Source organism: Microplitis demolitor, chromosome 3 (assembly GCF_026212275.2).
Source record: "Microplitis demolitor isolate Queensland-Clemson2020A chromosome 3, iyMicDemo2.1a, whole genome shotgun sequence".
In the NCBI taxonomy this organism is placed as follows: domain Eukaryota; kingdom Metazoa; phylum Arthropoda; class Insecta; order Hymenoptera; family Braconidae; genus Microplitis; species Microplitis demolitor.
The window spans coordinates 6658465-6683462 of NC_068547.1; the positions used below are offsets into that span (position 1 = coordinate 6658465).

Below are 24998 nucleotides of genomic sequence, written 5' to 3' on the forward strand. Positions count from 1 at the left end.
TTTTAAATATAAATAAACACTGAGCAAATATATCGGGTCGTTGTTTAATATAAAATAAAACTTGTATTATCCGGTTTGATTATAATAAATATGAAAAGATATTTCATCTGTTTTAATTTCTCAAGTACATTAATAGAGAATATTGATTTGTTTACAAACGATTAATTTACGAAAATTAACTAATAAATATTTAAATACGTGAAACAGGTATCGTTTCACGCCGACGTGTATTTTATTTCAAAATTTAACAACGCACTGAATTTAAATTTTGAAATAATTATTTAGTTATCAATAACTCAGTTATTGAATATGTTTTATTTGACAGCTAGAATAAATTAGATCTTGATCGCTTACTATGTCTCTTATCTTAAATAAAACGTAAATAAAAATAAAAATAAAAATAAAAAATTTTTTGTAAAAATAAATAAATAATAAAAAGGATTTTAATAAATAAAAGAATTAAAATAATATTTAATTAATTTTTAATATTTCTTCATCGTATGAAAAAAAACTTGTGTATCTACTTGAAGCAGATTTCCACCTATCAGTTATACAATGATGCGCATATATATATATATATATATATATATATATATAATTCATCACTTCCTTTTTTTTAGAATTTATAATATAAATAATAAAATAATATTAATAATAATAATAATAATAATAATAATAATAATACAATATTACGATTTAATACAATTCTACTTAACACTCTAATAATTTCATTCCTTATTACTATAATCGTTTTATTATTAATTTTTAAAATTTTAATATTAATAATACGTGATATATACAATTTTTTTTTTATTTATTACGACAACGAATAAAGAAATTATTTACACAAATTGACATTTATATATATATTAAATATAATAATAATTAATTAGATATGTATGGCGACATACTGAGATACAAATATAGGAAAGAGTGGGCTTTGATATAATGTTTTCAAGACGGTGCGATCGGTATATTAAAATAATAATATTAATTAAGGCAGTAACAATTACTGGCCACAATGTCAAATTCATTCACACATAAATCTATATATATATTTTTTATTATTTTTTTTAAATACACATTTAAATATTTTTTTTATAGATAGTATATATTTAATATATTAATTGTTATTATTATATTTCGAGTTAATTTATAGATTTGCATACATAATTTTTTTTTAGCGCAAGTATTTTTAATGACATTTAATTAGTTGTTATCGTAGTTGATTAATATAAACCATTAATACATCAAATGGCAATTTCAGGACATAGAATTAAAATAATAATTTTAAATAGAAATATTGAATCGAATTAATAAGCAAAAAAAGCACCGTCTATCCAACTCGCTTTATTCAGGACTCACTTACTTTTATTCATTTATTTATTTATTTTGTTTTTTTTTTTTTTCTTTTTCTCTATAATAGTGCTATCAGTCTTGAAATATGTGCGTGCTGGACAAACGTAATATAATTATAATAATTATAATAAATATATGTATTTGAACCAGCATAATGGGTATTTATAAGCCCACGTAAATCCAAGCTCACTTCTCGTAATCGATAAGTCGATAATTATCAATGATGATAATGAAGAGAGTCGGAGGGATTTCATCCTCTTTGCTTATCCATGGTGATGTTCTTTCATCAAGGAAGTTTACAAGAAAAAAAAAAATACGATTAAAAGAAGAAGAGAAACTAGTCAAGAACTCTTCCTTGTAACACGAGTTTGATTTAACGTTGAATACGTGCGAAAGATTGTGTTACATCTTGCGGTGACATTTCTTGATAATAATTAATTCTACGTGAAGAATATGATCTTCCTGTCCGTTCGTTAGTCTCAGATTGACTCGAAGTTTGTGGAAATGTTGGATGAGAAGAATCATTTATTAAACTGGGATCTAAAATTAATGGCATTCGTTTCCAAAATCTCATTAGCATTGGAGTACTTTCACTTTGTTTTTGATCATCATCATGAGAGTCTGATTTTTCTCGTAAATGTTGACGATCTAGACGCCATGTTGGTGGAATCGGCCATAAAGGACGTTTGAATCCTCCAACTTTAGCTGTCGTAATTCGATTATTTTGCCCGGGTGGATAATGACTATGATAACGATCCTTCGAATCATCAGTGTGAATACTATTAGCTTCTTCAGACGGGAATCTCACGTAATTCGGACGATTTGGTGACTGATCATACGACGGAAATCTTATGTAATCTCTTGGAGGATTGTAAGAGGATTGAAAATTATTATTGGGAAAGAAGTTAACTGGATTTTTGTTCAGTTCTATTCGTTGGTCGTCTATCGTTTTGATAATAGGATTATCTTCTGAATTGTGACTACCGAAATTTGAAACTTGTGGGGCCGGATCATAATCAAATGTTTGTTTATTTTGTGAGACTGTTTCAATTTCTTTTGGTTCTGTAATTGGACCGTTTATGAATATTTCTTTATGTGTTTTATCGACTGTAGGTTTTACAACAATTGGTTTTTGTGGTTCCACTTCATGTACAACTGTTTCTGCTGTATTTGATGAAGATGCGGCCATTATTTCTGTATTATCTGGTTGATAAATCGGTTTAACTGTTTGAGAAATTATATTTTTAACAGTTTGACTTGGATAAACAATAAATGGTGTTGTTGATTTCATTGTTGTTGGCTTAAATGTTGTAGTTTCAGGTGTTGTTGTTGTCTTCCTGTCAATAAACCCTGTAAGTGAAGCTTCCTCAATTGTTATTACCGGGTTAATGTTATCCAATGGATCAAAAGTTTTGTCAACAAGTGAAACCGAAGATTGTGTTTCAAACTCCGGAATTTCTTCCGTAATTGTCGTTACTTCCGTAATGTCTTCATTATTATCATCGTATTCATCATCTAATGGCGTTGTAGATTGAATTTCTTTATCAACTATAGTTGAACTATTATTTTTATCGTAATTAAGACCTACCAAAGTAGTCTCACGAATGAAATCACGATTAACGTGAACCTCACTTGATATTTTTTCATTATCATCGTTGTTATTTTGATCATCAAGTGTAGTAAGTGAAGACGTAGTGTAAAATCGTGAAGGTAACGTTACAGCCATACCAGCCTCACTATGCTTTAATATTTCATCATCACTTTCCGTAAAGTCTTCTAAGTCTTCCGTGTGGTCTTCAAGATCATGCTCTTCAAGGTCCTCAGCTGTATTATAATCTATGGCCTCTTTATTATTATCATTATCATTATAAATAACATCACGATCTTCGTCTGTCACTTGAGATGTATCTTCGTAATCCGTATTAGTGTTTGTTGATACTGATGGTAATGATGATGATGATGACGACGGTGTTGATGTTGATGAGTTAAGAAAAATTTTAATAGGACTTAAAGTAGTCGTTACTGTGTATTCAGGTAGGCTTACATTTATTTCTTCATCCATTGAAGTATTTCGTACATTCACGATGTCTTTGTCAAGGCTTTGATTTTTTATTTTGTTTGAATCTTCCGTTATGTTTGATAGTAATTTTGTTGGAGATAAAATAAGTACTAGAGTTGATGATGATTCATTTAATGGATTTTCTTCTTTGTTGGAAATAACTGTACTATTTTTCGAATCTGTATTATTTGTTACATTGTACAACTGAATAGGAATTGTATAATCAATTATTTCAGAACCATTTGAATTTGTTTCAATGATTTCTACAACAGGAATCAGTTGATCATTTTCTGGAGATTTATCATCATTATGAGGTTTTGTTTTGTTATTACTATTATTGTTATCTGGTTCTTCGATTTCATAAACTGTTATTATTGTTTCTTGTTTCTTTGTTTCATTTTCTGGTCGTTTATCATCAAATGTTGATACGGGAGCTTTTTCAGATGTATTATCTAAATTTGATGATTCTTTGTTTGAATTTATTATAATTGGAATGTTTAATTGGAAAGGTTCTAGAGATCCATTAGACGAAGATGATGATGAAGAAGAAGATGAATCAGATTGTTGAGGGTTACCTAAATTACCGTACATTGCATTTAATCGCTGAAGAAGAAAGTCAAAATATGCTTCTTGGTTAATATTGACATCTTTTACACAACGATTCATACTGTCCGGTTGATAACCTTCAGCGCAAGTTTGCAATGGCGGCGCTATAAAAATGCTTTTTGGAGTTATACGACGTGGTGGACTTGGTGAATCTAATATAGAGCTATCGACTAGTAATAGTGCTCCCCAAGCTAACTCACTTGGATGTTGAGGGTCATCTAAACTTTTAATCTTTTTTGATGATGATGCTGATGGCGATTTTTTGAGTTCACTTGTAGGTGCTGATAATACATTTGAACTCAAAATACTTAAAAATAATAAACAAGTTAATTTACTACTATTATTTTTTTGTTTTCTGGATGAAAACATCTTGACTGGATTATTCCACGGTTAATAGCTTTTAACTTGTTACAATATTTTGGTAGCTCATTCGTGACATTGGAGTTGTTTCTGTAACAAAAAAATAAAATAGGTCTCTGTTAGTAACCGTAATTACATGTATTTAAAAAAATTAATTTTATTGTGTAAAATAGGAAAATTTTATTAAATAGCCGTGAATTATGCTAATGACGTATTAATATAATATACTGTATGACATTCTTCGTAAGTTATCAGAAAAATCAGTTAAGATTAAATATAAATTGTAAATAAAGTTTATTAGTAAGGCTTTAATATACATAGACATGAATTTATACATTTGATGACGTTTGCGCGATACAGGTGTTATTATTCTTCAGAATATTAATAAGTTGACTTTATTTTAGGAATGTTAGATAAAATTTTTTTTTCATCATTGAGTTTCAAAAATCGATCATTATTCTTCATTTATGATATTTTTTTGCTGCTAAATTACGTTTAAAAATCGTTGGTTGAAAAAAGGAAAATAAATAATATTAAGATAAAATATAATTATAATTTTTTAATGCAATTATTATTTTTCAATTTTTTAAATATTCCGTAATAAAATATTAAAAAATCCCAATTTAAATCTGGTTTAACAAAAAAAAAAAGTTATTCTTATTATGCTTTGTTGTACCATTCTATTGAAAAATAATTTTATTACAGTAAATTTACATTTTTTCTTCTCTATGTATATAAATATAGATATGAATATAGAGTTTTATGTTTTTGTTCTCAATAATAAAAAAACAATTTCGCAATTCTTTTTTATGTTTTGACGTTTCATAAAAAAAAAAATGCATATTTAAATTAATAAAAATACCTATAATTTACTAGATACATACGGTTGAAATAAAAATGAATGAATTATGTTATTATTTAATATAAATACTTTCGAATTTTCTTTTATTAATCCAAGTGGGTTTTTAAAGGAAAAAAGTGATTCGTTAACTTTAAATATTATATAAATTAATAAATATAAGATAAAAGAAGTACCGTTCGAAATTCATTTGTCACATAAAATCACTACTTGATACATGTAATCTTTTAACAAAATTTTATTATATATGCTTAGTAGTAACTTTCCAGGTTTGTGGTCACAAAAAAAAATTTTTCCATTCATTAACATAAGACGGTTCGTAACAAAAAATAAATATTAATAGCTTAAAAAAAAATAAAATTAATTGATTAATTTTTATTCTTATATATTTATCGTATGGTTTATTTTTATATTAAAATTTATAGACTAAATGACGTTTTAAAGGCAATAAGTAAATACAGCTCTTACAAACTTATTATTTATTTTATTAGTTTTAAAAAAGAAATATTATTATTAAAAAAAAAATCATTATCGAGTAAGTGTCGCAATTGATAATAAAATTATGCCTTCTCATTTATAAATTTTATTTTTTACTAAAAACTTATATTAAAAAAAATTGAATTTCGACATTAAATATTTTTTATAAATGATACGATAAAAATTTCACGGTTAAAATAAAAAAAAAAAAAACTTAAACATTGACTCATCATTGAGTTTCTCTATAACTCACAGAATTTCTTTAAAACTTTCACTGTTTGATAAGGATTTTAGATTACTAATCCTAATCAGTAATGAGTAACTACAATATTCAATTACTAAATCATTTTAATCTTTTTCTTAAAGTTTATTTTTTTTTTTTTTTTAAATAAAATAACTCACTTGAACACATATTTGAAGTAAGATCTTTATATTTTTCCCCAACCCTCTTTACGAAATATATATTTTCTCTTCTAAAAGAGGCTCGTTGAAAAACACGCAGGAAAAAAGAAAATTTATTACAGATAAACGTGTTTAGTATTTTAAATTTCTCATTGTATTTTTTTCAAACTTTCAAAAATTTTACAAAGTTAAATTACGTATTTCAATATCAATACATATTTATAAGCCAATAATCCGTGATTTACAACTTAAATTTTTTTTTCTTGCAGTAAAAATAATTTTTAAAAATATCTAAATTATTTATTTTACATAACTCAGATCAATTACACACTTGTAGCTGTCACTTCGTACGTTTCCATGACAATCTTTAGCATTATTGTAGTTTTCGCTAACAATTCGATTAAGTTTCAATTGATCATTATCATCTTCATAAACTGATTCCGTATTTAATGGAACAGCATTTATAAAATTAATGACGACCACTAATGTCATTAAAATTGTCATCCATTTTATTTCAATTAACGCCATTGTATGTTTTATAAATACTCTATAAATATAATTCTAATTAGTGATAATGATAAAACAATAATTAGTTCAAAGTAGACTACCTTTACCTGCATTTGAAATTATTAAACTAAAATAGTTGAATTGTGGACGTGTCTTATACTGGATTTAGTTTAGTATACTTCATCTTTTTTTCAAGTCATATTTTATCTAAGATAATAGTTGAGTACTTGCATTAAATACTTATTTACGTGTAATTAATTGTAATGTAAGTTAAAAATTATCTTAACAAATAAACGCTTACAAAATATCTATATGATTAACTTTTTAGTATCAGATAATTAAATTGTAATAATAGATTTTTTTAAAAAGATCTAGTTTTTTTTATCTTTATAATTATTTTTATTACTTTGACATACTTTTGTATTATCCGTTAAAAATTTAGTTTCGTTAAATTCTTTACGATGATTTTTCCACTCTTCAATATGTACTCTATTTATTGCTACTGCATTTAAAAAATATATAATATAAAAAAAAATTAAAAAAATAAAAGTTATATATTTTTGATAATTCATTTTTAAGTAAATTTTTCCGAGCACTTTACTGTCTGAAGTCTAAATAACGACTGATATAAAATATAAAAATACTTATGTTCATATACATTTATACCATTGATAAATCAAAATTTAAATAAAATTATCTTAATTTATCAATAAATTTACAAAAATGGCTTATAAATTTTTAATTAAATATATCGTCTTTAATGTCACTACTCATAAATTATTATTATAATCTTTTTTATTTTTCATGTTACCGCGCTTCTACTCGTGTCTAAAATTTCAATAAAAAAATATTATTTCATTGAATTATATCGTATTTTTGAATACCAGAAATTTAAATGTAATTCAAAGAAACACTTGTAACTCATATAGCTCAGTAACCGTGCGTAAGCATTCATAGCAATGTTATAAGAGAGTAAGAACATAGTGTATAGTGTATATAATATGTAATATAAGAGAAGCCTTTCGAAATTTAAGTTCTAAGCGCATTCCACAGGATTGTGATCGCTGTGAATTTTCTTATTACTCTACTATGTACTCGGAAATATATCATTGACAGAACAGAGCTATGCATTCATAGTATTTCGAAAGTATTCACATTATACATATTACACTTGTCTTTGCAATTCATTCTTTTAATTTTTTAATCTTCTAATCAAATTATCTCAACATATTTTAATTATTATGTTTACTTAATTTTTTTTTTTTTTTTTATTTAAATTTTTCCTTCATATTATTCACTTCTTTTTTAGTAAATATATTTCTAAATAAACTTACATATTTAAATTTAATTTATTTGAATAAGATTAATATATGAATTAATCGTTCATAAATTTATGATAAGGTTCAATTAGATAGACAATTTGATAAGTATGCAAATAGATAAATTATTTTTTTTTATGGAGTTATACATATGTATATGAATATATATATGAATATTCAAATGACCGTGATGCATTGTTAATAATTAAATAATATTTTACAATTTATTTTATCTAAAATAAATTTTCTTTATAAAATATACTCATTTTCGAAGCTTACTGAAAAATATTATTTTTTTTTTATTAATAAAATGTTGAAATTTTTTTAGCGGTAAAAAACTGTTTACCTTAACGATAAAAGTTGCAGTTGCGATAAAAGTATAGATGATCTTTGACCTTATAAATTTTTTTTTTTTATACACATTTTATATATATTTAATATTATATCTGCGGATTAAGGACGACGAGAGATGAGGAAGAGTCAATATAGTTAGAAAGTTGAAGAAAAATTTTTTTGCCCATTTTTTTTTTCTTCCTTTCAAAACCTGTAGGTGTAGGTCGTATATACCTGTAATTTTTTTTGCTTTAGCCTTTGGCTATACTCGATGAGAGAAATAAAAATAAAAATATAAATAATAATAATAATAATAATCGTATGATTCTGAGAATGATGAGGTCAATCAACGCAAAAAAAATATAAAACAAAACCGATACTTTCCATAAAAAAAAATTCATTTAGTCAATTTTGAGAATTGTTTTTTATTAAATTTAAATATATTAAATGTTCATTGATTGAATTATAGAAATTATACTGTATAACAAAAAAAAAAACATCTAAAAACCGCCTGACCCTGCGGGCCAGTTCTAAAACTTCCTATAACGAGCTCTTGAGCTCGAAAATAGTCATGTCGCACCTTCCATTGCGAAAATTCAAATAATAAGCAATAACAAAAAAAAGTAATGAAGTACATCGTTGTTTTTTTAAATTTAATATCAGCAATATCTTTGGAAATAATGAATTGATTTTGACGCTCAAAGTGACAATCGATGCAGTTTTTTTAACTACACTGTGAAAAATTTCCAACAAATTTTACTATGGGCGTATTGTAACACCGGACCATAAGAAAACTGGTACAAAATTTACAAGTATCCCATAATAAACGGTATGCGCAGACGACACAATTGGGACCTATGCGCATACGTTTACTATGGGACACTTGTAAATTTTGTATCAGTTTTCTTATGGTCCGGGGTTATAATGCACCCATAGTAAAATTTAATGGGAATTTTTCACAGTGTACTAACGTTAAAAAATGTTATCAATAAGTTTAACAATTTGAATTTTATTAGAAAAAAACACTTTTTCGAAATTCTTTTGACAGCGATTTTTTTTTGAACGAATAAACTGATATTGATGGTTAAGGTGGAATTCGATTCGGCTTATAAAGTTTCAGAGCTGATTAGATTTTAGAAATAATCCATCGAGTATATTACAAGTTATCCGAAAACATTTTTGAAAAAATTTTATTTTTGGAATATTTCCGAAGATACTGTAGCGATTATGCTCAATTTCTCACAAATTGTTGAATTAATGAGCCATTCTAAACGCCACCTCAAAAGCCAAATCATTTGTTCAAAAGTTACTGAATGTTCTAGGTGTATTTCTAGTTACTTTTATTTTAATGTTAAGTTGTTAAAATCAATTAGAAGACTATTATTTTCATGAGCTTGGCAATAAAATCGAAATAACTAAAGAATAATGCGGAATTTTAATAAACTTTATTAAAAATAATTTGCAGGGAATAAAATTGTCTATAAAAAATATCTTATGACATTTTTTGATAAATCTGATAGTTTTGCTAAGAAAGTAAAAAGATCTCGAAATTTACTATAGACTTGATTTCCAGCTCCAATAACTTTCGAACACATGAATTTATCAAAAAATGATAAGAGACGTTTTTTGTACAGCATTCCATTCCCTACAAAAATAGGACAGCAAATTTTTCCTTCGATGCATCGTTAACTAGCTATAAAAATCAGAAGACGCAAAAAAAATTTGTCCATGTTTTTCCTATGGAAAAGAGCTCTAATTTCCACAGCCGTATTTTTATATCTATAAATGAAACTTTTGAGCTTGGTTTCGAGAAAAACAAAAAAAATTTTTTTTTTTTGAAACGCCCTAGTACACACATACATACACTCAAATATTATCTTGAAAATAATCAGAATAGCTTCCTAGGATCTCAAAACGTCGAGATCTATTGAAAACTGAGTTTTCGAAAATCGGACCGAAACCAATAACTTCCCTTCTTTTTGAAAATTTTCAATTTTCTTAGCGAGAAGTTGAATACACTATTCGCAGATTAAGGGATATAAAAGAAATTCAAAATTTTTAAGCGATTTTCAACATGCCGTAACTCGGAGGAAAATAGTTGTAGAGGTTGTAAAAAAAGCAAATTGTAGCTTCGAGTGTCGAGTATATATAATACTATTATATTATTAATAATATAACAGCACGTGCGTCAATGTTGATCCATCACACAAGGAAAGAAAATAAATAAAAGAAGATTTAATGTAAGAGAAAGAAATAATCGTTATCGTGATAAAATCAAACTGTCTGATCGGGTCAAAGTAACATGTATAATTTATATAATGAGAAAAAGACTACTAAAGTAGATTAGCGTACAGGATCAGCAGAGACAGCAGTTTCCGCAAAGAGAATTCCAGAGCACGTTTGCGGCTCGTTTGGCCGTGTGCCAGTGTCCCTTTTCTAACTGTCTCTCCTCTCATCTACAAGCTCCTATCATACCATCTTGTCTTTATAAACTTTATAGCATTAATAGTGTGTACTATGTACTAAACCAAGCCAACTATCATCGACGATGAACGGAGTTCACTATAAAAGATAGTTACATACACATTTGTAAAACACACACATAGTGTGAACTAGTTAAGCCGCATGAATAAACTTATGCGTATCCCAAAAAGCTCCCACGAAACTTCTCGAGCTTATTTTGCTAATCTCCTCAGGCGTTACATTTTACCACTACTTATATCACTACTGTCTGTATGTATGTACTCACATGAATAGAATGATATAGAAGGAAGGCATAGACTACTTTGAAGTTTAAATTGTCTGCCGGAAGCTCTCATATTACCTTGTTTTGCCTACACTATCTATAGTTACAAACTACTACTACTCTATATATTCTCCACACCATCATCAGCAGTAGCATCCTCTATCCTCTATCTTTTGGCCCTTTCATCTTTATCCTCTTGTTTTGATTCATAACTTTGCCTTTAATGATCTTTGACATTTTCTTTTTTATAACTAAATATTATTGTTAAAATTTTTTATTATTTTTTAAAAAACTTGGAAATTAATTTAAATTTGTTCAACACCGCGAGATATTTTAATAATTTAAAAAAATACTCAAGTAGTTGGAAACTTTTGCTGGAGAATTATCGAAAAGTTTTATAAAAAAGAGGGTATATATAATTCAGTAGTGTGTAGTAAAAAATAAATGATGTTAATGCAAGTTTCGTGGTGAAACTTTTGATGCCGTTATGTGAATTTACGTGGTCGTCATTGTCGGTGTGGTTAAAATGTAGTTGGTTAAAGCACATGGAACCATAAGGACGACATGAGATGATCCTTCAGGGCATTCTGTCTATATACACTTTATATACTAGACCATACTAAGTTATATATAGATATACCGTCTACTTTACTGGGCTGTGTACTGGGTACTGGAATAGTTTGAACGAGTGATACTACAGCAGCAGGGAGAAAAGCAAACGCAGATGCCCCAAGGCACTCCAACCTCGTCTCAATTCACTTTCGTCCTTCACAGCTCAATCGCTCTCTCTTTTTCTTTTCATCTCCCTCGCGACTCCAAACACTCTACTACATTTATTATTATTTTCAATATACATTAAACTCATATTTTTTTACCCACCTGCTTTTAAATAGTCAACTCTTCCAAAATAAAATTTTTTTTACGTGAAAAATTTTTTTTTTAAATTATAATAAATAAATAATTCTTTGTTTAGATTCAACCTCGACATTATCATTATTACGTAATAATAAATTAATATATAGTTGAAAAATAACTTAATTTACGTTATTAATATTTTCTTTTTAACTTCTCGTGTAGATAATTTTTTTTATCTGACATTTTTTTTATAAATGAAAAAAATGAGAATATCTAAATGTGTGCCTGGAGTTTATATTTAGCGAGCGAGTTTTTTTTTTTTTTTTTTTTTTTTTTTTTTTTTTTACTGATACTCCATTCGTTTTCTTTGAGTGTAATACCGCTGTACTTGTGATTTTATTATTTTAAAAATAATAATAATTTATTTACTTTTATTTTTAAACGTACGAGGAAGAGGATGGCGTTATATCTTACTTAAATATTGTAATACAACCCAGGTATTCAAGGCAATACCCTAGTGTAATTTCCATTCTACAGTGGGTGAATGTTGGCTGCAAGTTCGACAACCCATTGTCGTTGTTTCTGTTGGTTTCATTTTATTAAACTTTATTTTATTATTTTATTTTTATATTTATTTTACTCCCTTTGTATAGACTCGTTCTCAGCAGGTCTTGGATTATATTATACACGTGCTAGAAAGACCTTCGATCCTTGTCCAGTCGTGCGTCAAGGCTTTCTTCGATTTTTCCCTGTCCATACTCTTTCTCTCTCAATCCTTCATTTTTTTCTACTCTTGTTCTTTGCTATTTATTTCACTCTCAAGATCTTGCTAATAAAAAATTTAATTAATTATCTTTTTTTTTTTTTTTTTTTTTTACCAAATTTCAAAATTATAAGATAATAAAAAATATTATTTTATCGAAAAGTTTTTTGGAAATCCGGAGTTTTAATTTTTTTTGAAAAATGTTAAACCGGCTTTTTTTTTTATATATATATTGAGATTAATGTTGGGAGCAATGGCTTCTTACTGACAAAAACATTCTTTTAAGATGACTCGGTAAATCTCTTGTGAACTCTTTACATTTATTATCAATTTATTATATTTTATTTGAATATTAAAATATATATATTTTTAATAAATATTAAAATGAGTATTTGACGGTTATACGGTTATTAATGTTAACATATATTAATTCTACGTAAACTGTATAATATAATAACAAGAATATTAAAAAAATAAATGCCACTCATATGGACATGCTCTGATAGAGTTTAAGTCTTGTAACTTATACATATTGTGGCTTTCTTTTTAATTATTTACATATTTATAATTATATACTAACCACTTATTTCTGGTTAGTGTAATATCATTTTAATTCAATCGGGATTTATATTAATTATAAAACAAAATTAAAATAATTTTTTAAATAATTAACTTATTAATCAATTATATAATTTAATGATGAATATAATATTATTATTTTCCGTGTTTTTATTAAATAAACAGAAAGCGGAAGAATATGTGACATGCAATCGCTCTGATAACGGAATATTTCCGGTCTTTATAAAAATAAGTATTTTCGTACGTTTTTATATTAATTTTAAATAATATATGTCTATACTATTTTTAAAATTTTTCGGCGCGAAAATTTTAAACTAAAATAGAAGTCAAGACTTACATAAGTAAAAGCATCTGTTCTTATGTGTATCATATCTACTTAATGTAAAAATAAAAAATATTGTTTTAATGTAAAACAAAGTTGATGAATTAAATACAATTCAAAGGTACTGTTGTAAATTTGAAGATAGTCATATATAAAATACGCACGATCGTCGTATAAATATTTTGGGTCAGTGCCAAAACTTTCCAGACTGTTGGGCACACATTTCATATGGCCGTGATATGAGCAAAATTTTTTAGAAAAACATGTTGTATAACAACAACAATAATGTTTACATTAATAAGAATATTTAAAAAGTAATTTACAAATAAATTTTTTAAATACTTGCGAATAACAAAACTATACACGAAGATAATTTCGCAGGATTTTTTATGGAAAAAATTTGTAGAAAATTTCTATGATGATAACAACATGAAGACAGTATGGAGTTATAGTGAACATTAACGATAACATGGAAAATTTAAATATCCATCGAATAAAATTTAATTTTGACCAAGCGACGGAGTAAATTTTATTTTAGAAATTTTTACCAGCTGCAATATAATTAATTATACTAAATTATAATATTTGGTAAAATAGTCATAAATAGCTCGATAGAGGGTAGAAGTACCATTTGTTGCCACTGCTCCATTTTTGGACATTTACTACTTTATTTTAATTAATGAAAAGGTATTTAAAAAAATTAAATTGTAATAGTGTGATAAAAGTATTTTCACATTTAAAAAATTAATTGTGCCATTGCGTATGTTACAAATTATTTTATTTAAAATTTCTAAGTGGCCAAAACTGGCCCAAGTGGCCAAAAACGGTACTTCTGCCCTACATTCAATCACTTAATAACAACAAAAGATAGCCATGCTCAGTTTGTAAAGTAAATTATAACTTATTTATTTAAATAAATCGCCGTTAACAATAATAAAAAAAGTCCATCTATTGAATTTATTCAAAATTTCATAAGCATTCAAATACGTATCTATAATTATTTTACAAAAAAAAAAATCACAAGAAAATATACATAGAAATGCTCGCTTATGTATTAATGCATCATGTAATTATATGTGGATTAGCGAGATTTTGTGTTTTGAATATTTTCGGTTTTTACCCCCACCATTTAAATTTAAATTTAGATGGTGGGGGTAAAAAACCAAAACGCAACATCTCGCTAATCTAACTATACTTTATTCTAACCTATCAGTACTAGAATAAACGAAAATAGCCGAATATTACCGGACAAACTCGAATTTGAAATATTTTTGATAAAATTACCATGCTGTAGTAATTTAAAAAATTATTTTTTATTGTAAATATTAAAATAAAGTAATTAATTCTTTGATAAATCGAAAATATTACTATGTGGTATAGTAAAAATACTTGTTGCCGAATATATTTAAATAAGCTTTTATTAAAAATAACTTAAACACATCGTATAATTTTTTAGAATAGTAAATTATTCAACGATTATTTGAAATTTTTGGATTATTTTTTCGATAAAATTCACCGCACGTAATAATATTATTTTCCTTATTTACAAATGTCGTTATTAAATATTTTAACATTAGGTCTTTAATTAATTACAAGTTTAATTAATGCCGCAGACAAATATATACATTGACGCACGTGTCAGTTTGTATGTTTATATATGAACGGACAAGGCATTTTTGGTCGCTAAAACCCAGACTGAAGCGAGATGGCCCGCGGGTCAAAATATATTTTCGCCCCTTGCCATCCATATCTCTTCGGTACGATCGTTGACGTCGACGTACCCAGGTCGTTGGAGATTATTTCTAGTTTCTCTTTGGTAGTATGTATTGTAATATAGACTATTTACTCTCAACTTAAATTTTGTATTCTCTTCTCTACTGGCATCATCATGTATCCCTCATACATTGCCATTAAATATGCATATATATTTAAATCTAATAATTATATTTTACATAACTCAAGCACCGTACAGCAAAAAATTAAGCTAACTTTGTAATATATTATATTAATTTATCTTAAACTAAAAATCCATAAATAAATGATATTTTAAACTTCATGTTGTAATTAATAAAGTAATAAAGCTCTAAAAATAGATATTTTTCCACATAAATTGACGTTGGTCAATTATTAAAGTACATGGAAAAAAAAGATGCTCAAAATTTTTATAGTTTGTAGTTCATTTTCGACTTGAAATTAGTATATTCGATACTAATATCAAACCAGAATCATTATATATATTACAAAATGGCTATTATTTATATGAAAATTTGATATACATAGAAGAGCAAAATTTGTAATTTCGTATTTTAAAATTAATATGAAAAAGAATCGATAAATTGCTATCGACAGTTATTACTATTCAAATAAACATAGAAAAATTTAAAAAATGAGGAACCGAAAAATTAGTAAGTGTACATATTAATATATCAAGATCTAGTATACTAATTTTTCATTTTATTATTTACCAATTATTCAATATATGTATATAATAAATTAATTTATAATAACGAATAAATAACATTTTACATTAATTATTAGTCAATGGAATAAAATTTATAAAATAAGAGTTAAAAATTTTCGGTATTTTTATGAGCAAAAAATCAGTATCTAGTATACTAATTTTTCATTTTATTATTTACCACTTATTCGGTTTATATATATTGTAAATTAATTTCTAATGATGAATAAATGATATTTTAAGCTAATAATTGATCAGTGATATCGAATTTATAAAATAAAAGTTTGTAACTTTTGCAATTTTCGGCTGGAATAATCAGTATCTAAGACACCAATTCTTATTTTGACCAATCATTACTTTTTAACAGATTATGTCATAAATTAATTAACTTTCACTAATAAGTCACGTATTATACCTAAAAGTAATAATATTTAGTTACTTTTTGAAATAATTGATAGTAGTTTTTAGGAATCTACAAAAATTAGTAAACTACTTTGCATTAAGCACATAATAGTACTAATTATTAATAACGGATTCTACTTTTTACTATTATTTATTAATTTTTAATATTCTGTTTTTCCCCTGTAAAACAAAAATCTATATCAACTGATGTGAAAAAAGTTGTCAAAATAAATATATTTTTTCTATAAATTATTTAACACAAGTCGATCGATGTTTGACGAACTAAATTGGCCGTAAAGGCAGTCCTAAAGAGAATGGAACATCATCATCATATTAATAATAATAATAACAATAATAATAATCTCGATCAGTATCACTATCATAATAATAAGCATCAACATCATCACGTGTGTGTTCTTGTGTATGTTCAACTGGTTTTTAAAACGAGGAATTGACCCGATTGTTAACCCGTAAGTTCTCTTTCGCACAATATATTTCCCACCTCAATCTTTAACAATATTATGCTTTCTTATATATAAATTAAAATAATGTTATCACGAGCACGAATACATATATATATTTATAGACATATATTGTTACATCGTCGTTATGAGAATGAGTATTTTCTTAGCAAGTAATAAGCATGTAATTTTAAATTGAATTGAGTTTTATTAAATCGTATATTTTTCATTGGTCATGTGATGAGTATAAAGTAAGGCCTATAAGGCTTGTAAGGCCCCAGTTAAATTGTGTGTCTCGTGAAACAGTGTCAGTGACCGACAGCCTAAGGCCACCAGACCACCTTGCTTATTAAACGACAAGATCTTTTAAGATTTACTTGAACTTTAAGCGACGTTTACAGATTAATTTAAAGAATAGTGAGATTGAGAGTAATGATATTGATGATGAGAAAAATATTCCAATATTCTATATGTATATAAATCTTAAAGACCACTTAATACTTTATTTTATCGTGACATTTTCACCGACTAAAAGGTCATCAAATTTATGATAAATTATAAATTTATATATATTTATTTAAATTAACAATTTACTTGCAAGAAATTAATTTAAAAAAAAAAAATTTCAATATTTTTTTAATTGAAAGAAAATTTAAAAAAACTATATCAAGGTTTGACACTGACCCAGTCGCTGGCCTACTTACGTACGCTCCTTTTTTAAATTAATTCAATTTTGAAATAATTAAAACTTTAATTTTAAAATTTTGTTTTAATTAATATTTTTATGGAAAAAAAAAAAACATTTTATAATTATTCTTGAGCAATTTCATTAGTGATTCGTATTCCGTTACCTTTTCATTCAAGCCGATAATGTTGAAAGTAAAAGTATATAACTTGAATTTATATACGGTAATAACAATAACAATAATAAATGAATAAATAGTTAATTAATTAATTAATTGATTGATTAGTAAACATATCACGCAGAGTGAAATTAGATTTAGAAAAAAATAACTTGTACCAACTTTGTTAAGTGTTTTTTTTACCGAAGTGACACATATATCGAATCGTATATACTCATACAAAATCGTCGATCTCATTATAGCAACCCACTTTGAAACTTGCTAGACTAACGGACACAGAGTTCAGGTAAACTCGTGCAATATTTTATCTCCAACATTTAAAGGACAAATTACTATAAATTAATTAATTAATTAATTACAAATTAATAATTATCTATCATTCTTATGAATGAAAATAATATAGATCACATATTAAAAAAAAAAATAAATAAGTTGATTCACAGGATATGAATCATATTAATAATTACATAAAAAAACAATATAAACCCTTTTTAACATCCCAATTAAAATGTATTATTACTTTTTTCTTTGTTTGAGTATACTGAGAAGCACAATATATGGATTGATTTAATTATATATAATAAAATAATTCTTTATAGTTTGTAAATATGTTATATACGCATGTAATAATACAGAATGAGAAAATTAATTAAAATCGTGTGTTTATTATTTATATGTAAAGGTATTTAATATATATATTTAAAAAAAAACATAGGTATATCATATAGTTTATGGTTTGACAAGTGACTTGAAGACACACTTACTGGCCGCAGACAACCGGAAATATTTACGTTGTGTAACCTCAGGTAATTCCCAACCTTACACGAACGACTTTTCTTTATACGTACTGTACAATGAATACACATATGTATTAAAAAAAATATATATATGGAATTTTTCTATGAATATTTTGAGCTAATTTTTTAATTATAAATGATTATGCAATTTCTCTGTAATTAATTATTAATTGGATTAAATTTAATTATTATTAATCTTTGAGTAAATTAAAAAAATTTTCCTCTATATTATTTAATAATATTTTCCGATTTGATTATTTTCTGATTGTGCACATTGTTGTTTAGTTATTATACTCGTTTATAATTGTTTTCAAATAATAATAATAAAAAAAAAATCAATGATTACACAACGGAGACCTTGGTCATGAAATTCTCTTTTGTAATTTCTTGACGGTAATTCCAAGCTCACAATGAAATTTTTTTTTTTATTCTTTATGACATTGAAAGGATGAGGAGAAATTCATATTTGCTAATCTTGATTCAATGCTCATTACAACGTTTACTGAATAATTTAAATTTATTTATAGTGTTTCTTATATTATTTCGTTTATATAAACAATTTATAATTTAAAACGTTTTTTCTTTAAGTAAAAATTTAAAATTTTCAGAAAAAAAAATATCAAATTTGTGAATTTCCTAGTAAATTTCATAAGACATAAGACCTGAAGCTGATTAATTTTTTTAATTCGACATATTAAATATTTGTAAAGTTTTTAAAAACATAAAATATAAAAAAAACATATACAAGAATTTTAATAAGTCATTAACTTATCGATTTAATTAATCGGAAAATTATACAAATACAACTCTTGACAAACCCCTTTGATTGCTACATTAATTATCATTAATTAATTCAATAAATATTAAACAATAAAATAAATTTTATAAAACGATTTTTTCGAACCAATCGATTTTTTATTTTTCTTTGCAATAATCACTATTCATCGATATAGATCTCATTAAATTTTTATAGGGATCAGATATAACATAATTGACGAGATTAAAATAACATTTTAAAAATAATTGCGGATGTGGTTTTGTTTTTTTTTCTTTAGTATCTCATATTAAACTTCTTCAACCCTTCATTAAATTTGGTCTTCATGAAAACTTTTAGTTGCTGGAAGAATTATTAAATCGTTCAATTTAGTTACAAAATATTAACGAAATGTTAAAATTTTATTTTTTTTTTTTGCTAATTTTAAGTTTTTGTTTTATAATTTTTATTATAAAAAATAAAGAATTTTTAATTCGGATATTAAAAAATGAGATTTTAGGGCTGCCTTACTTGCTCAACTAATTAAAATTCTTTAAAATTATTATCTATATTACTAAGAGAATAAGGAAAATTTTGTTCCGACTATCTATAGAATTGAATCAGTTAATTTGATCAAATTTGTTATCATTAAAAAGGTATTGAATTGAATTGGTGCTTTTTTACGTTTGAACTCTTTTCTATTGTTAAATTTATAGACAAATCAATTTATCTATATTATTCGAATCACATTTAAATTACGCGGGAAAAAAGACGATCGTATTTATTTTCTTTAAATAAATTAATATTTTAATTATTCTGTCACTGAATAAGACTGAATATATATAACTATTATCTATATAATTAAGAAAAAATAAAAAAAATTTAGTCTATCATAATAAAAATTAAAAGAATTTAATTTGGTATCAGTGAAAAAAATATATAAGATGACTAATAAAAAAAAATTTGACCGTGTGTAGATTTTTTTTCAAAAATCTCATGATTATACAATCATCGAAATCAAGTTTAGGAATTCATGATGAGATTTGTCTCATTAAATTTCAATGATAATAAAAATAAACAAAAGATTATAGAATTGATTTACAGTAGAAATTTTGATAAACAGTTAAATTCAAATCATGTTTTATAAATTTGGCAGTAATACTTGGGTAGTCATTTAGTGACTGTACGTTGCTCGTTATTATTATTATTATTATCATTATGTAAACAGTACTAATTAATGAATTGTATTATCAAAGCATTATTTATAGATGTAAATTAATAATTCAGTATATTTAAATTAAACAATAGTTTATTTTCATATAATTACATTTAAATCTTCATTAAAAAATAAAATTTAGTTAAAAAATGAATTTCGTTCAAATAAAATTTGATTATCAAAATTAATTAATTAATAATAAAAGATTATTAATAATTAACTATAAAAAAAAATATTTAATTTTCAGCTAAAAATAAAAACATTTTTTACATACTCTTGATGGTACAGTAACAATAATTAACACATAACATATATAACTCACCAGATACTGAACGGGACATTACTGTTTAAAAAAATAAAAAAGAGTATGGTCCAAAACATCATTGTTATGCTCAAAAAATAATAATAATAATAATGAGAAAAAATTACCACAGACGCGTGTTAAAAATTTACCGTAATTTAAAATTACTTCCTTTCATATATATAGATATATATGTCATTTAAATATACTTCTCTTAATAATTACAAGTATCATTATCGTCATTTTAATTCTTATATTTAAATCTTTGTTAATTACTTTATACGGCACATATGTTTTAAAATAACTCTCGCGTGACTACAGAAAAAAAAAAAATAAATAAATAAAAACACGTGATAACTATCTCTTTGGTTATGAAGTAATAAAATAAATACGCATACATATAGAGTAGAGTGCATGCGCATTAAATAATTTAATGTCTTTATCTCTAATTGACTAACTTAATTATTTTATTATATATTATTCGTACACACAATGTACAATACTATAAATAAACTAAATATAATACGTAATCATTTATAAGTCAAGTACCTAGAATCTCAAATTAAATTTTAATTCAAAATAAAAATATATAATTCGCTTTTTTGTCAAGTTATTGAACGCTTTATCAACAGCAATATTCATGTATTTAGAATAATGACAATAAAAACATCAGTTATTCTTTGTTAGTTCATTGACCTTTTAAAAATCTACAAACGAGAGGTAAATTATAAAACAACAAACGAAATATGAAGTGAAGTGAAGTGAATTAAATTGGAAATCGTTGAATTCGACAGACGTTTTAATGAAAAAAATATTTTATCCATTTTATTATACCATTTATTTTTATTTTTTATTAAAATTTCTTATAAAATTAAAGACACAAAAAAAACTTGTTTACTTTATTAAATTTTTAATTAAATTCGCTTTCAAATAATATTAATATTTAAAATAATTTATTTTTATTATTTTACCCGCATGAAAATATCATATATGGTAAACATATATTAAAAAATATATGTTACAGATATAAATATATATGTGACAATACATGAAATCTTATATAGAACTATATAGATTTTGGCCGATTTTAGTATATTTTTATATATGTTTTCTCTTATATGGTTTCATATATTTCCGTATAACTTCAATATATTATTTATATATTTGGAAACTTATAATTTCAATATATTCAAACATAAATGTTATTTATATATGGAAATAAATAAGAATACATATATAATTCATCATTATATGGCACGATATATGTACCATGTATTCAACTTTATAAATTTTTATATATTTTTCGATATATAGAACCATATAAGTCTCCCCATATATGTAAGAATGAATAAAATCTTTTCTTTTCTGTCTTTCTCTCTCTGTTATAAGATTCAAACATTGTATTCAGAATATATGTGTGCTACCTTACAAATTTACATACATACTTATCAATATATATAATACATATATGTGCTACCTTATAAGTTTACATATATGATTATAAATATATATAATACATGTATCATTTTATAAACTTACGTATATAATTAATTATATTAAAACTTACTATATTATATATAAGAAAATATATATAGTTTTTCGCCACTTATATGGTCCCATATTGATCATATATTTTTCCATATATATTTATCATATATGCTATTTTCATGGGGGTAAGTTTAAATTAAATTTATATAATAATATCTGATTATATATTTGTGTATAGTTATTTATATTATTTTACATATTTAATATTTTATTTATAAAGTTTTTATACGTAATGCTTTGAAACCTTATGAAAACAAGAGCGAATATATATAAATAGTTATATATTTTTTTTATTATGATAATGATAATGATAATGATTGTATATTTGGTACATCAGTAAATGAGCAGTTTGAAGAAGGTGTGACAGGTGACCCACTTGCCATACAAATACAATCATTCATGTATATATATATATATATATATATATATATATATATATATATATATATATATATATATATATATATAATATATATATATAGAATACACTTTCCTCTTATATCGTAGTTACAGACAACATGAGATGAAACAGGTGGTTGTCATATATATACTACGATTAAACCATCACAAACTAATCTCTTATAAATATATATATTACACTACAACATGATTATAGTAATATCATACATACATGTACAAAAGTTAATTTAAAAAACTCTCTCGTTCATTGCGGCTTCTTTTGAATTCTTAAGAGAGAGAGTACAGATTCATGTATCAGGACACTATAGATTCTTGAATGTCGTTAGAAAGTATCGCGAATATTTTTTAGTTTTATTGACATGTATCTGTTAAATAAAAAAAAATGAACGAATAATTTTGAAATATTGCATTAAAATAAATTCCAGTCAATAAATATAAATAAACAAATATGATTCAATTTAATAAGAATTTGTACATGTGAGTTCGAGATTATTACGTCGCTGTATTACCATAAGAAGACAAAAAAAATAAATAAATTTATAATAATAAAAATCTGTAAATGGTTTTACTATGAAAATTCTCACGACAATATTATTACAAAGGAGGCTGGCAAATATACACGCAATGTTGTATAGTGCACCTGACATTTAGCGCAGCCGCGCGCGCGCAACGTGACCGCGTGAGCAAAGTCCGTGCCGTGGTTACTTATACTGATGTGATGGAATAGCACCAACAGCTTTACCAGCAGGTAGCGAATAGAACGAATGTACACTTAAAGTATAAGGTAAAACGAATAGAACTAGTATGTACAACATACTGCTTCAATTTTTTATATATATATATTTCATGAAGCAAAGATACATCATGAAGTCCATTAGTACGGATAACATTCGCAGAAATACTTTGATCTCAATTTTAGTTCATCCTATTCTTTTTACCGGCTTCAATATAAATCATTATGTATTGAAACAATTATATATTTTTTATTCAAACATTAAATAAACTAATAGTTTATTTTGCAATTACTAAAAAAATAAAAGTTATTAAAAGTAGCCAATTACAAGCCGAAGATATAAATTATTCTAAATTATTCATTTAAAATTTTATATTAAATAAATTAATCATTAAAAATAATTACAAAATTAATAAATAAATATGATGATGATCGTTATTATTATTATTATTATAATTATTATTATTATAAGGGAAGGGGGGGGGGGGGGGGGAGAAAAATAGGCCCCTTAAGAAATGAGGGCTTATATGTAATATAAATGTCAGCCCATTTTGCCCCCAGGGTTCCATTTTGCCCCACTCTCCCTTAATAGGGGAAGGGGGGGGGGGCAACTTAAAATTTTGAGTACCTCGAATGATTTGGGGGCAAAATGGGCCCCTCAAATTTTGGTAAAGACAGATTTAATCCGGAATTTACTCCGAAGGGCAGTTTATTTAAAAATTTAAACTCCGGAGTGATTTTTTTTTAAACTCCGAAACTTCAAGTGACGGAGTGATTTCAGATTTAAATAAAATTATATTCATTCTGAATTCACACCTGATTTTTTACAATAAAATCATTAAATAATTACGTGTTACATTATAATTGATAATCTACTTAAATCATCATTTGAAATTAATATAATCAAATATTAACCAAATTTACACTGTAAAAAATTGGGGAAGTGCACGCGGATTAAATCCGGAGTGAATGCGGAGGGATGACTGCGTATTTATTTAATATAAAATAGTAAAATTCACTCCGAATGGTAGTTTATTATAACTTAGAAACTCCGATTTCTAGAGGGAGTTTATTTTAACTCTCGGAGTACAAACCTTCGGAGTACACACGGGGTAAAATTAATCCAACTTCTATTTGAAGAGTTATATCTCAAAAACTATGAATTTTATCGGAATGCAGGTCATGACGTTTTTTGTAAGTAAAACAATGCTCCTTCGAATACAACTATCATTATTTCGAATTAACTAATTTTTAACGCTGAAACCTAACTTGAGAAATATTGTAGGATAAAAAAAAATTCTAGAGTCAAAATGACCCCCAGTGTACTCCGAGGGTTAATAGTAAAACTCCGAATAAATCGGAGTAAATGCGGATTTAAATACAATCCTGATCACTTCGAAATCACTCCGCTGAAAAAATACTCCCTGTTTACTTCATATTTGGAGTGATTTTTTCTAAAACTCCGGAACTTCGAGTGCAGTGAATTCAGATTCAAATAA

At 25.4% G+C, this 24998-nt stretch overlaps 1 protein-coding gene across 5 annotated transcripts in view; it reads right to left on the reverse strand.

Moving 5' to 3' along the window:
• Positions 1–637: 637 nt before the first annotated feature.
• The window catches only part of LOC103568583 (probable serine/threonine-protein kinase DDB_G0282963), a 28251-nt gene continuing 3890 nt past the window's right edge, over positions 638–24998 (reverse strand). For 2 of the 5 annotated variants that reach the window (XM_053737461.1, XM_008545514.3), the window contains one exon: positions 638–4474. In XM_053737461.1, the coding sequence (XP_053593436.1) occupies positions 1733–4393 (2661 nt within the window). In that variant the 5' untranslated portion in view covers positions 4394–4474 and the 3' untranslated portion in view covers positions 638–1732. Of the gene's footprint in view, positions 4475–6122; positions 6670–6730; positions 6924–7045; positions 7227–22977; positions 22996–24998 lie in introns of those variants that run through there. The other 3 variants (XM_008545512.3, XM_008545513.3, XM_053737462.1) reach the window with 3 other exon arrangements.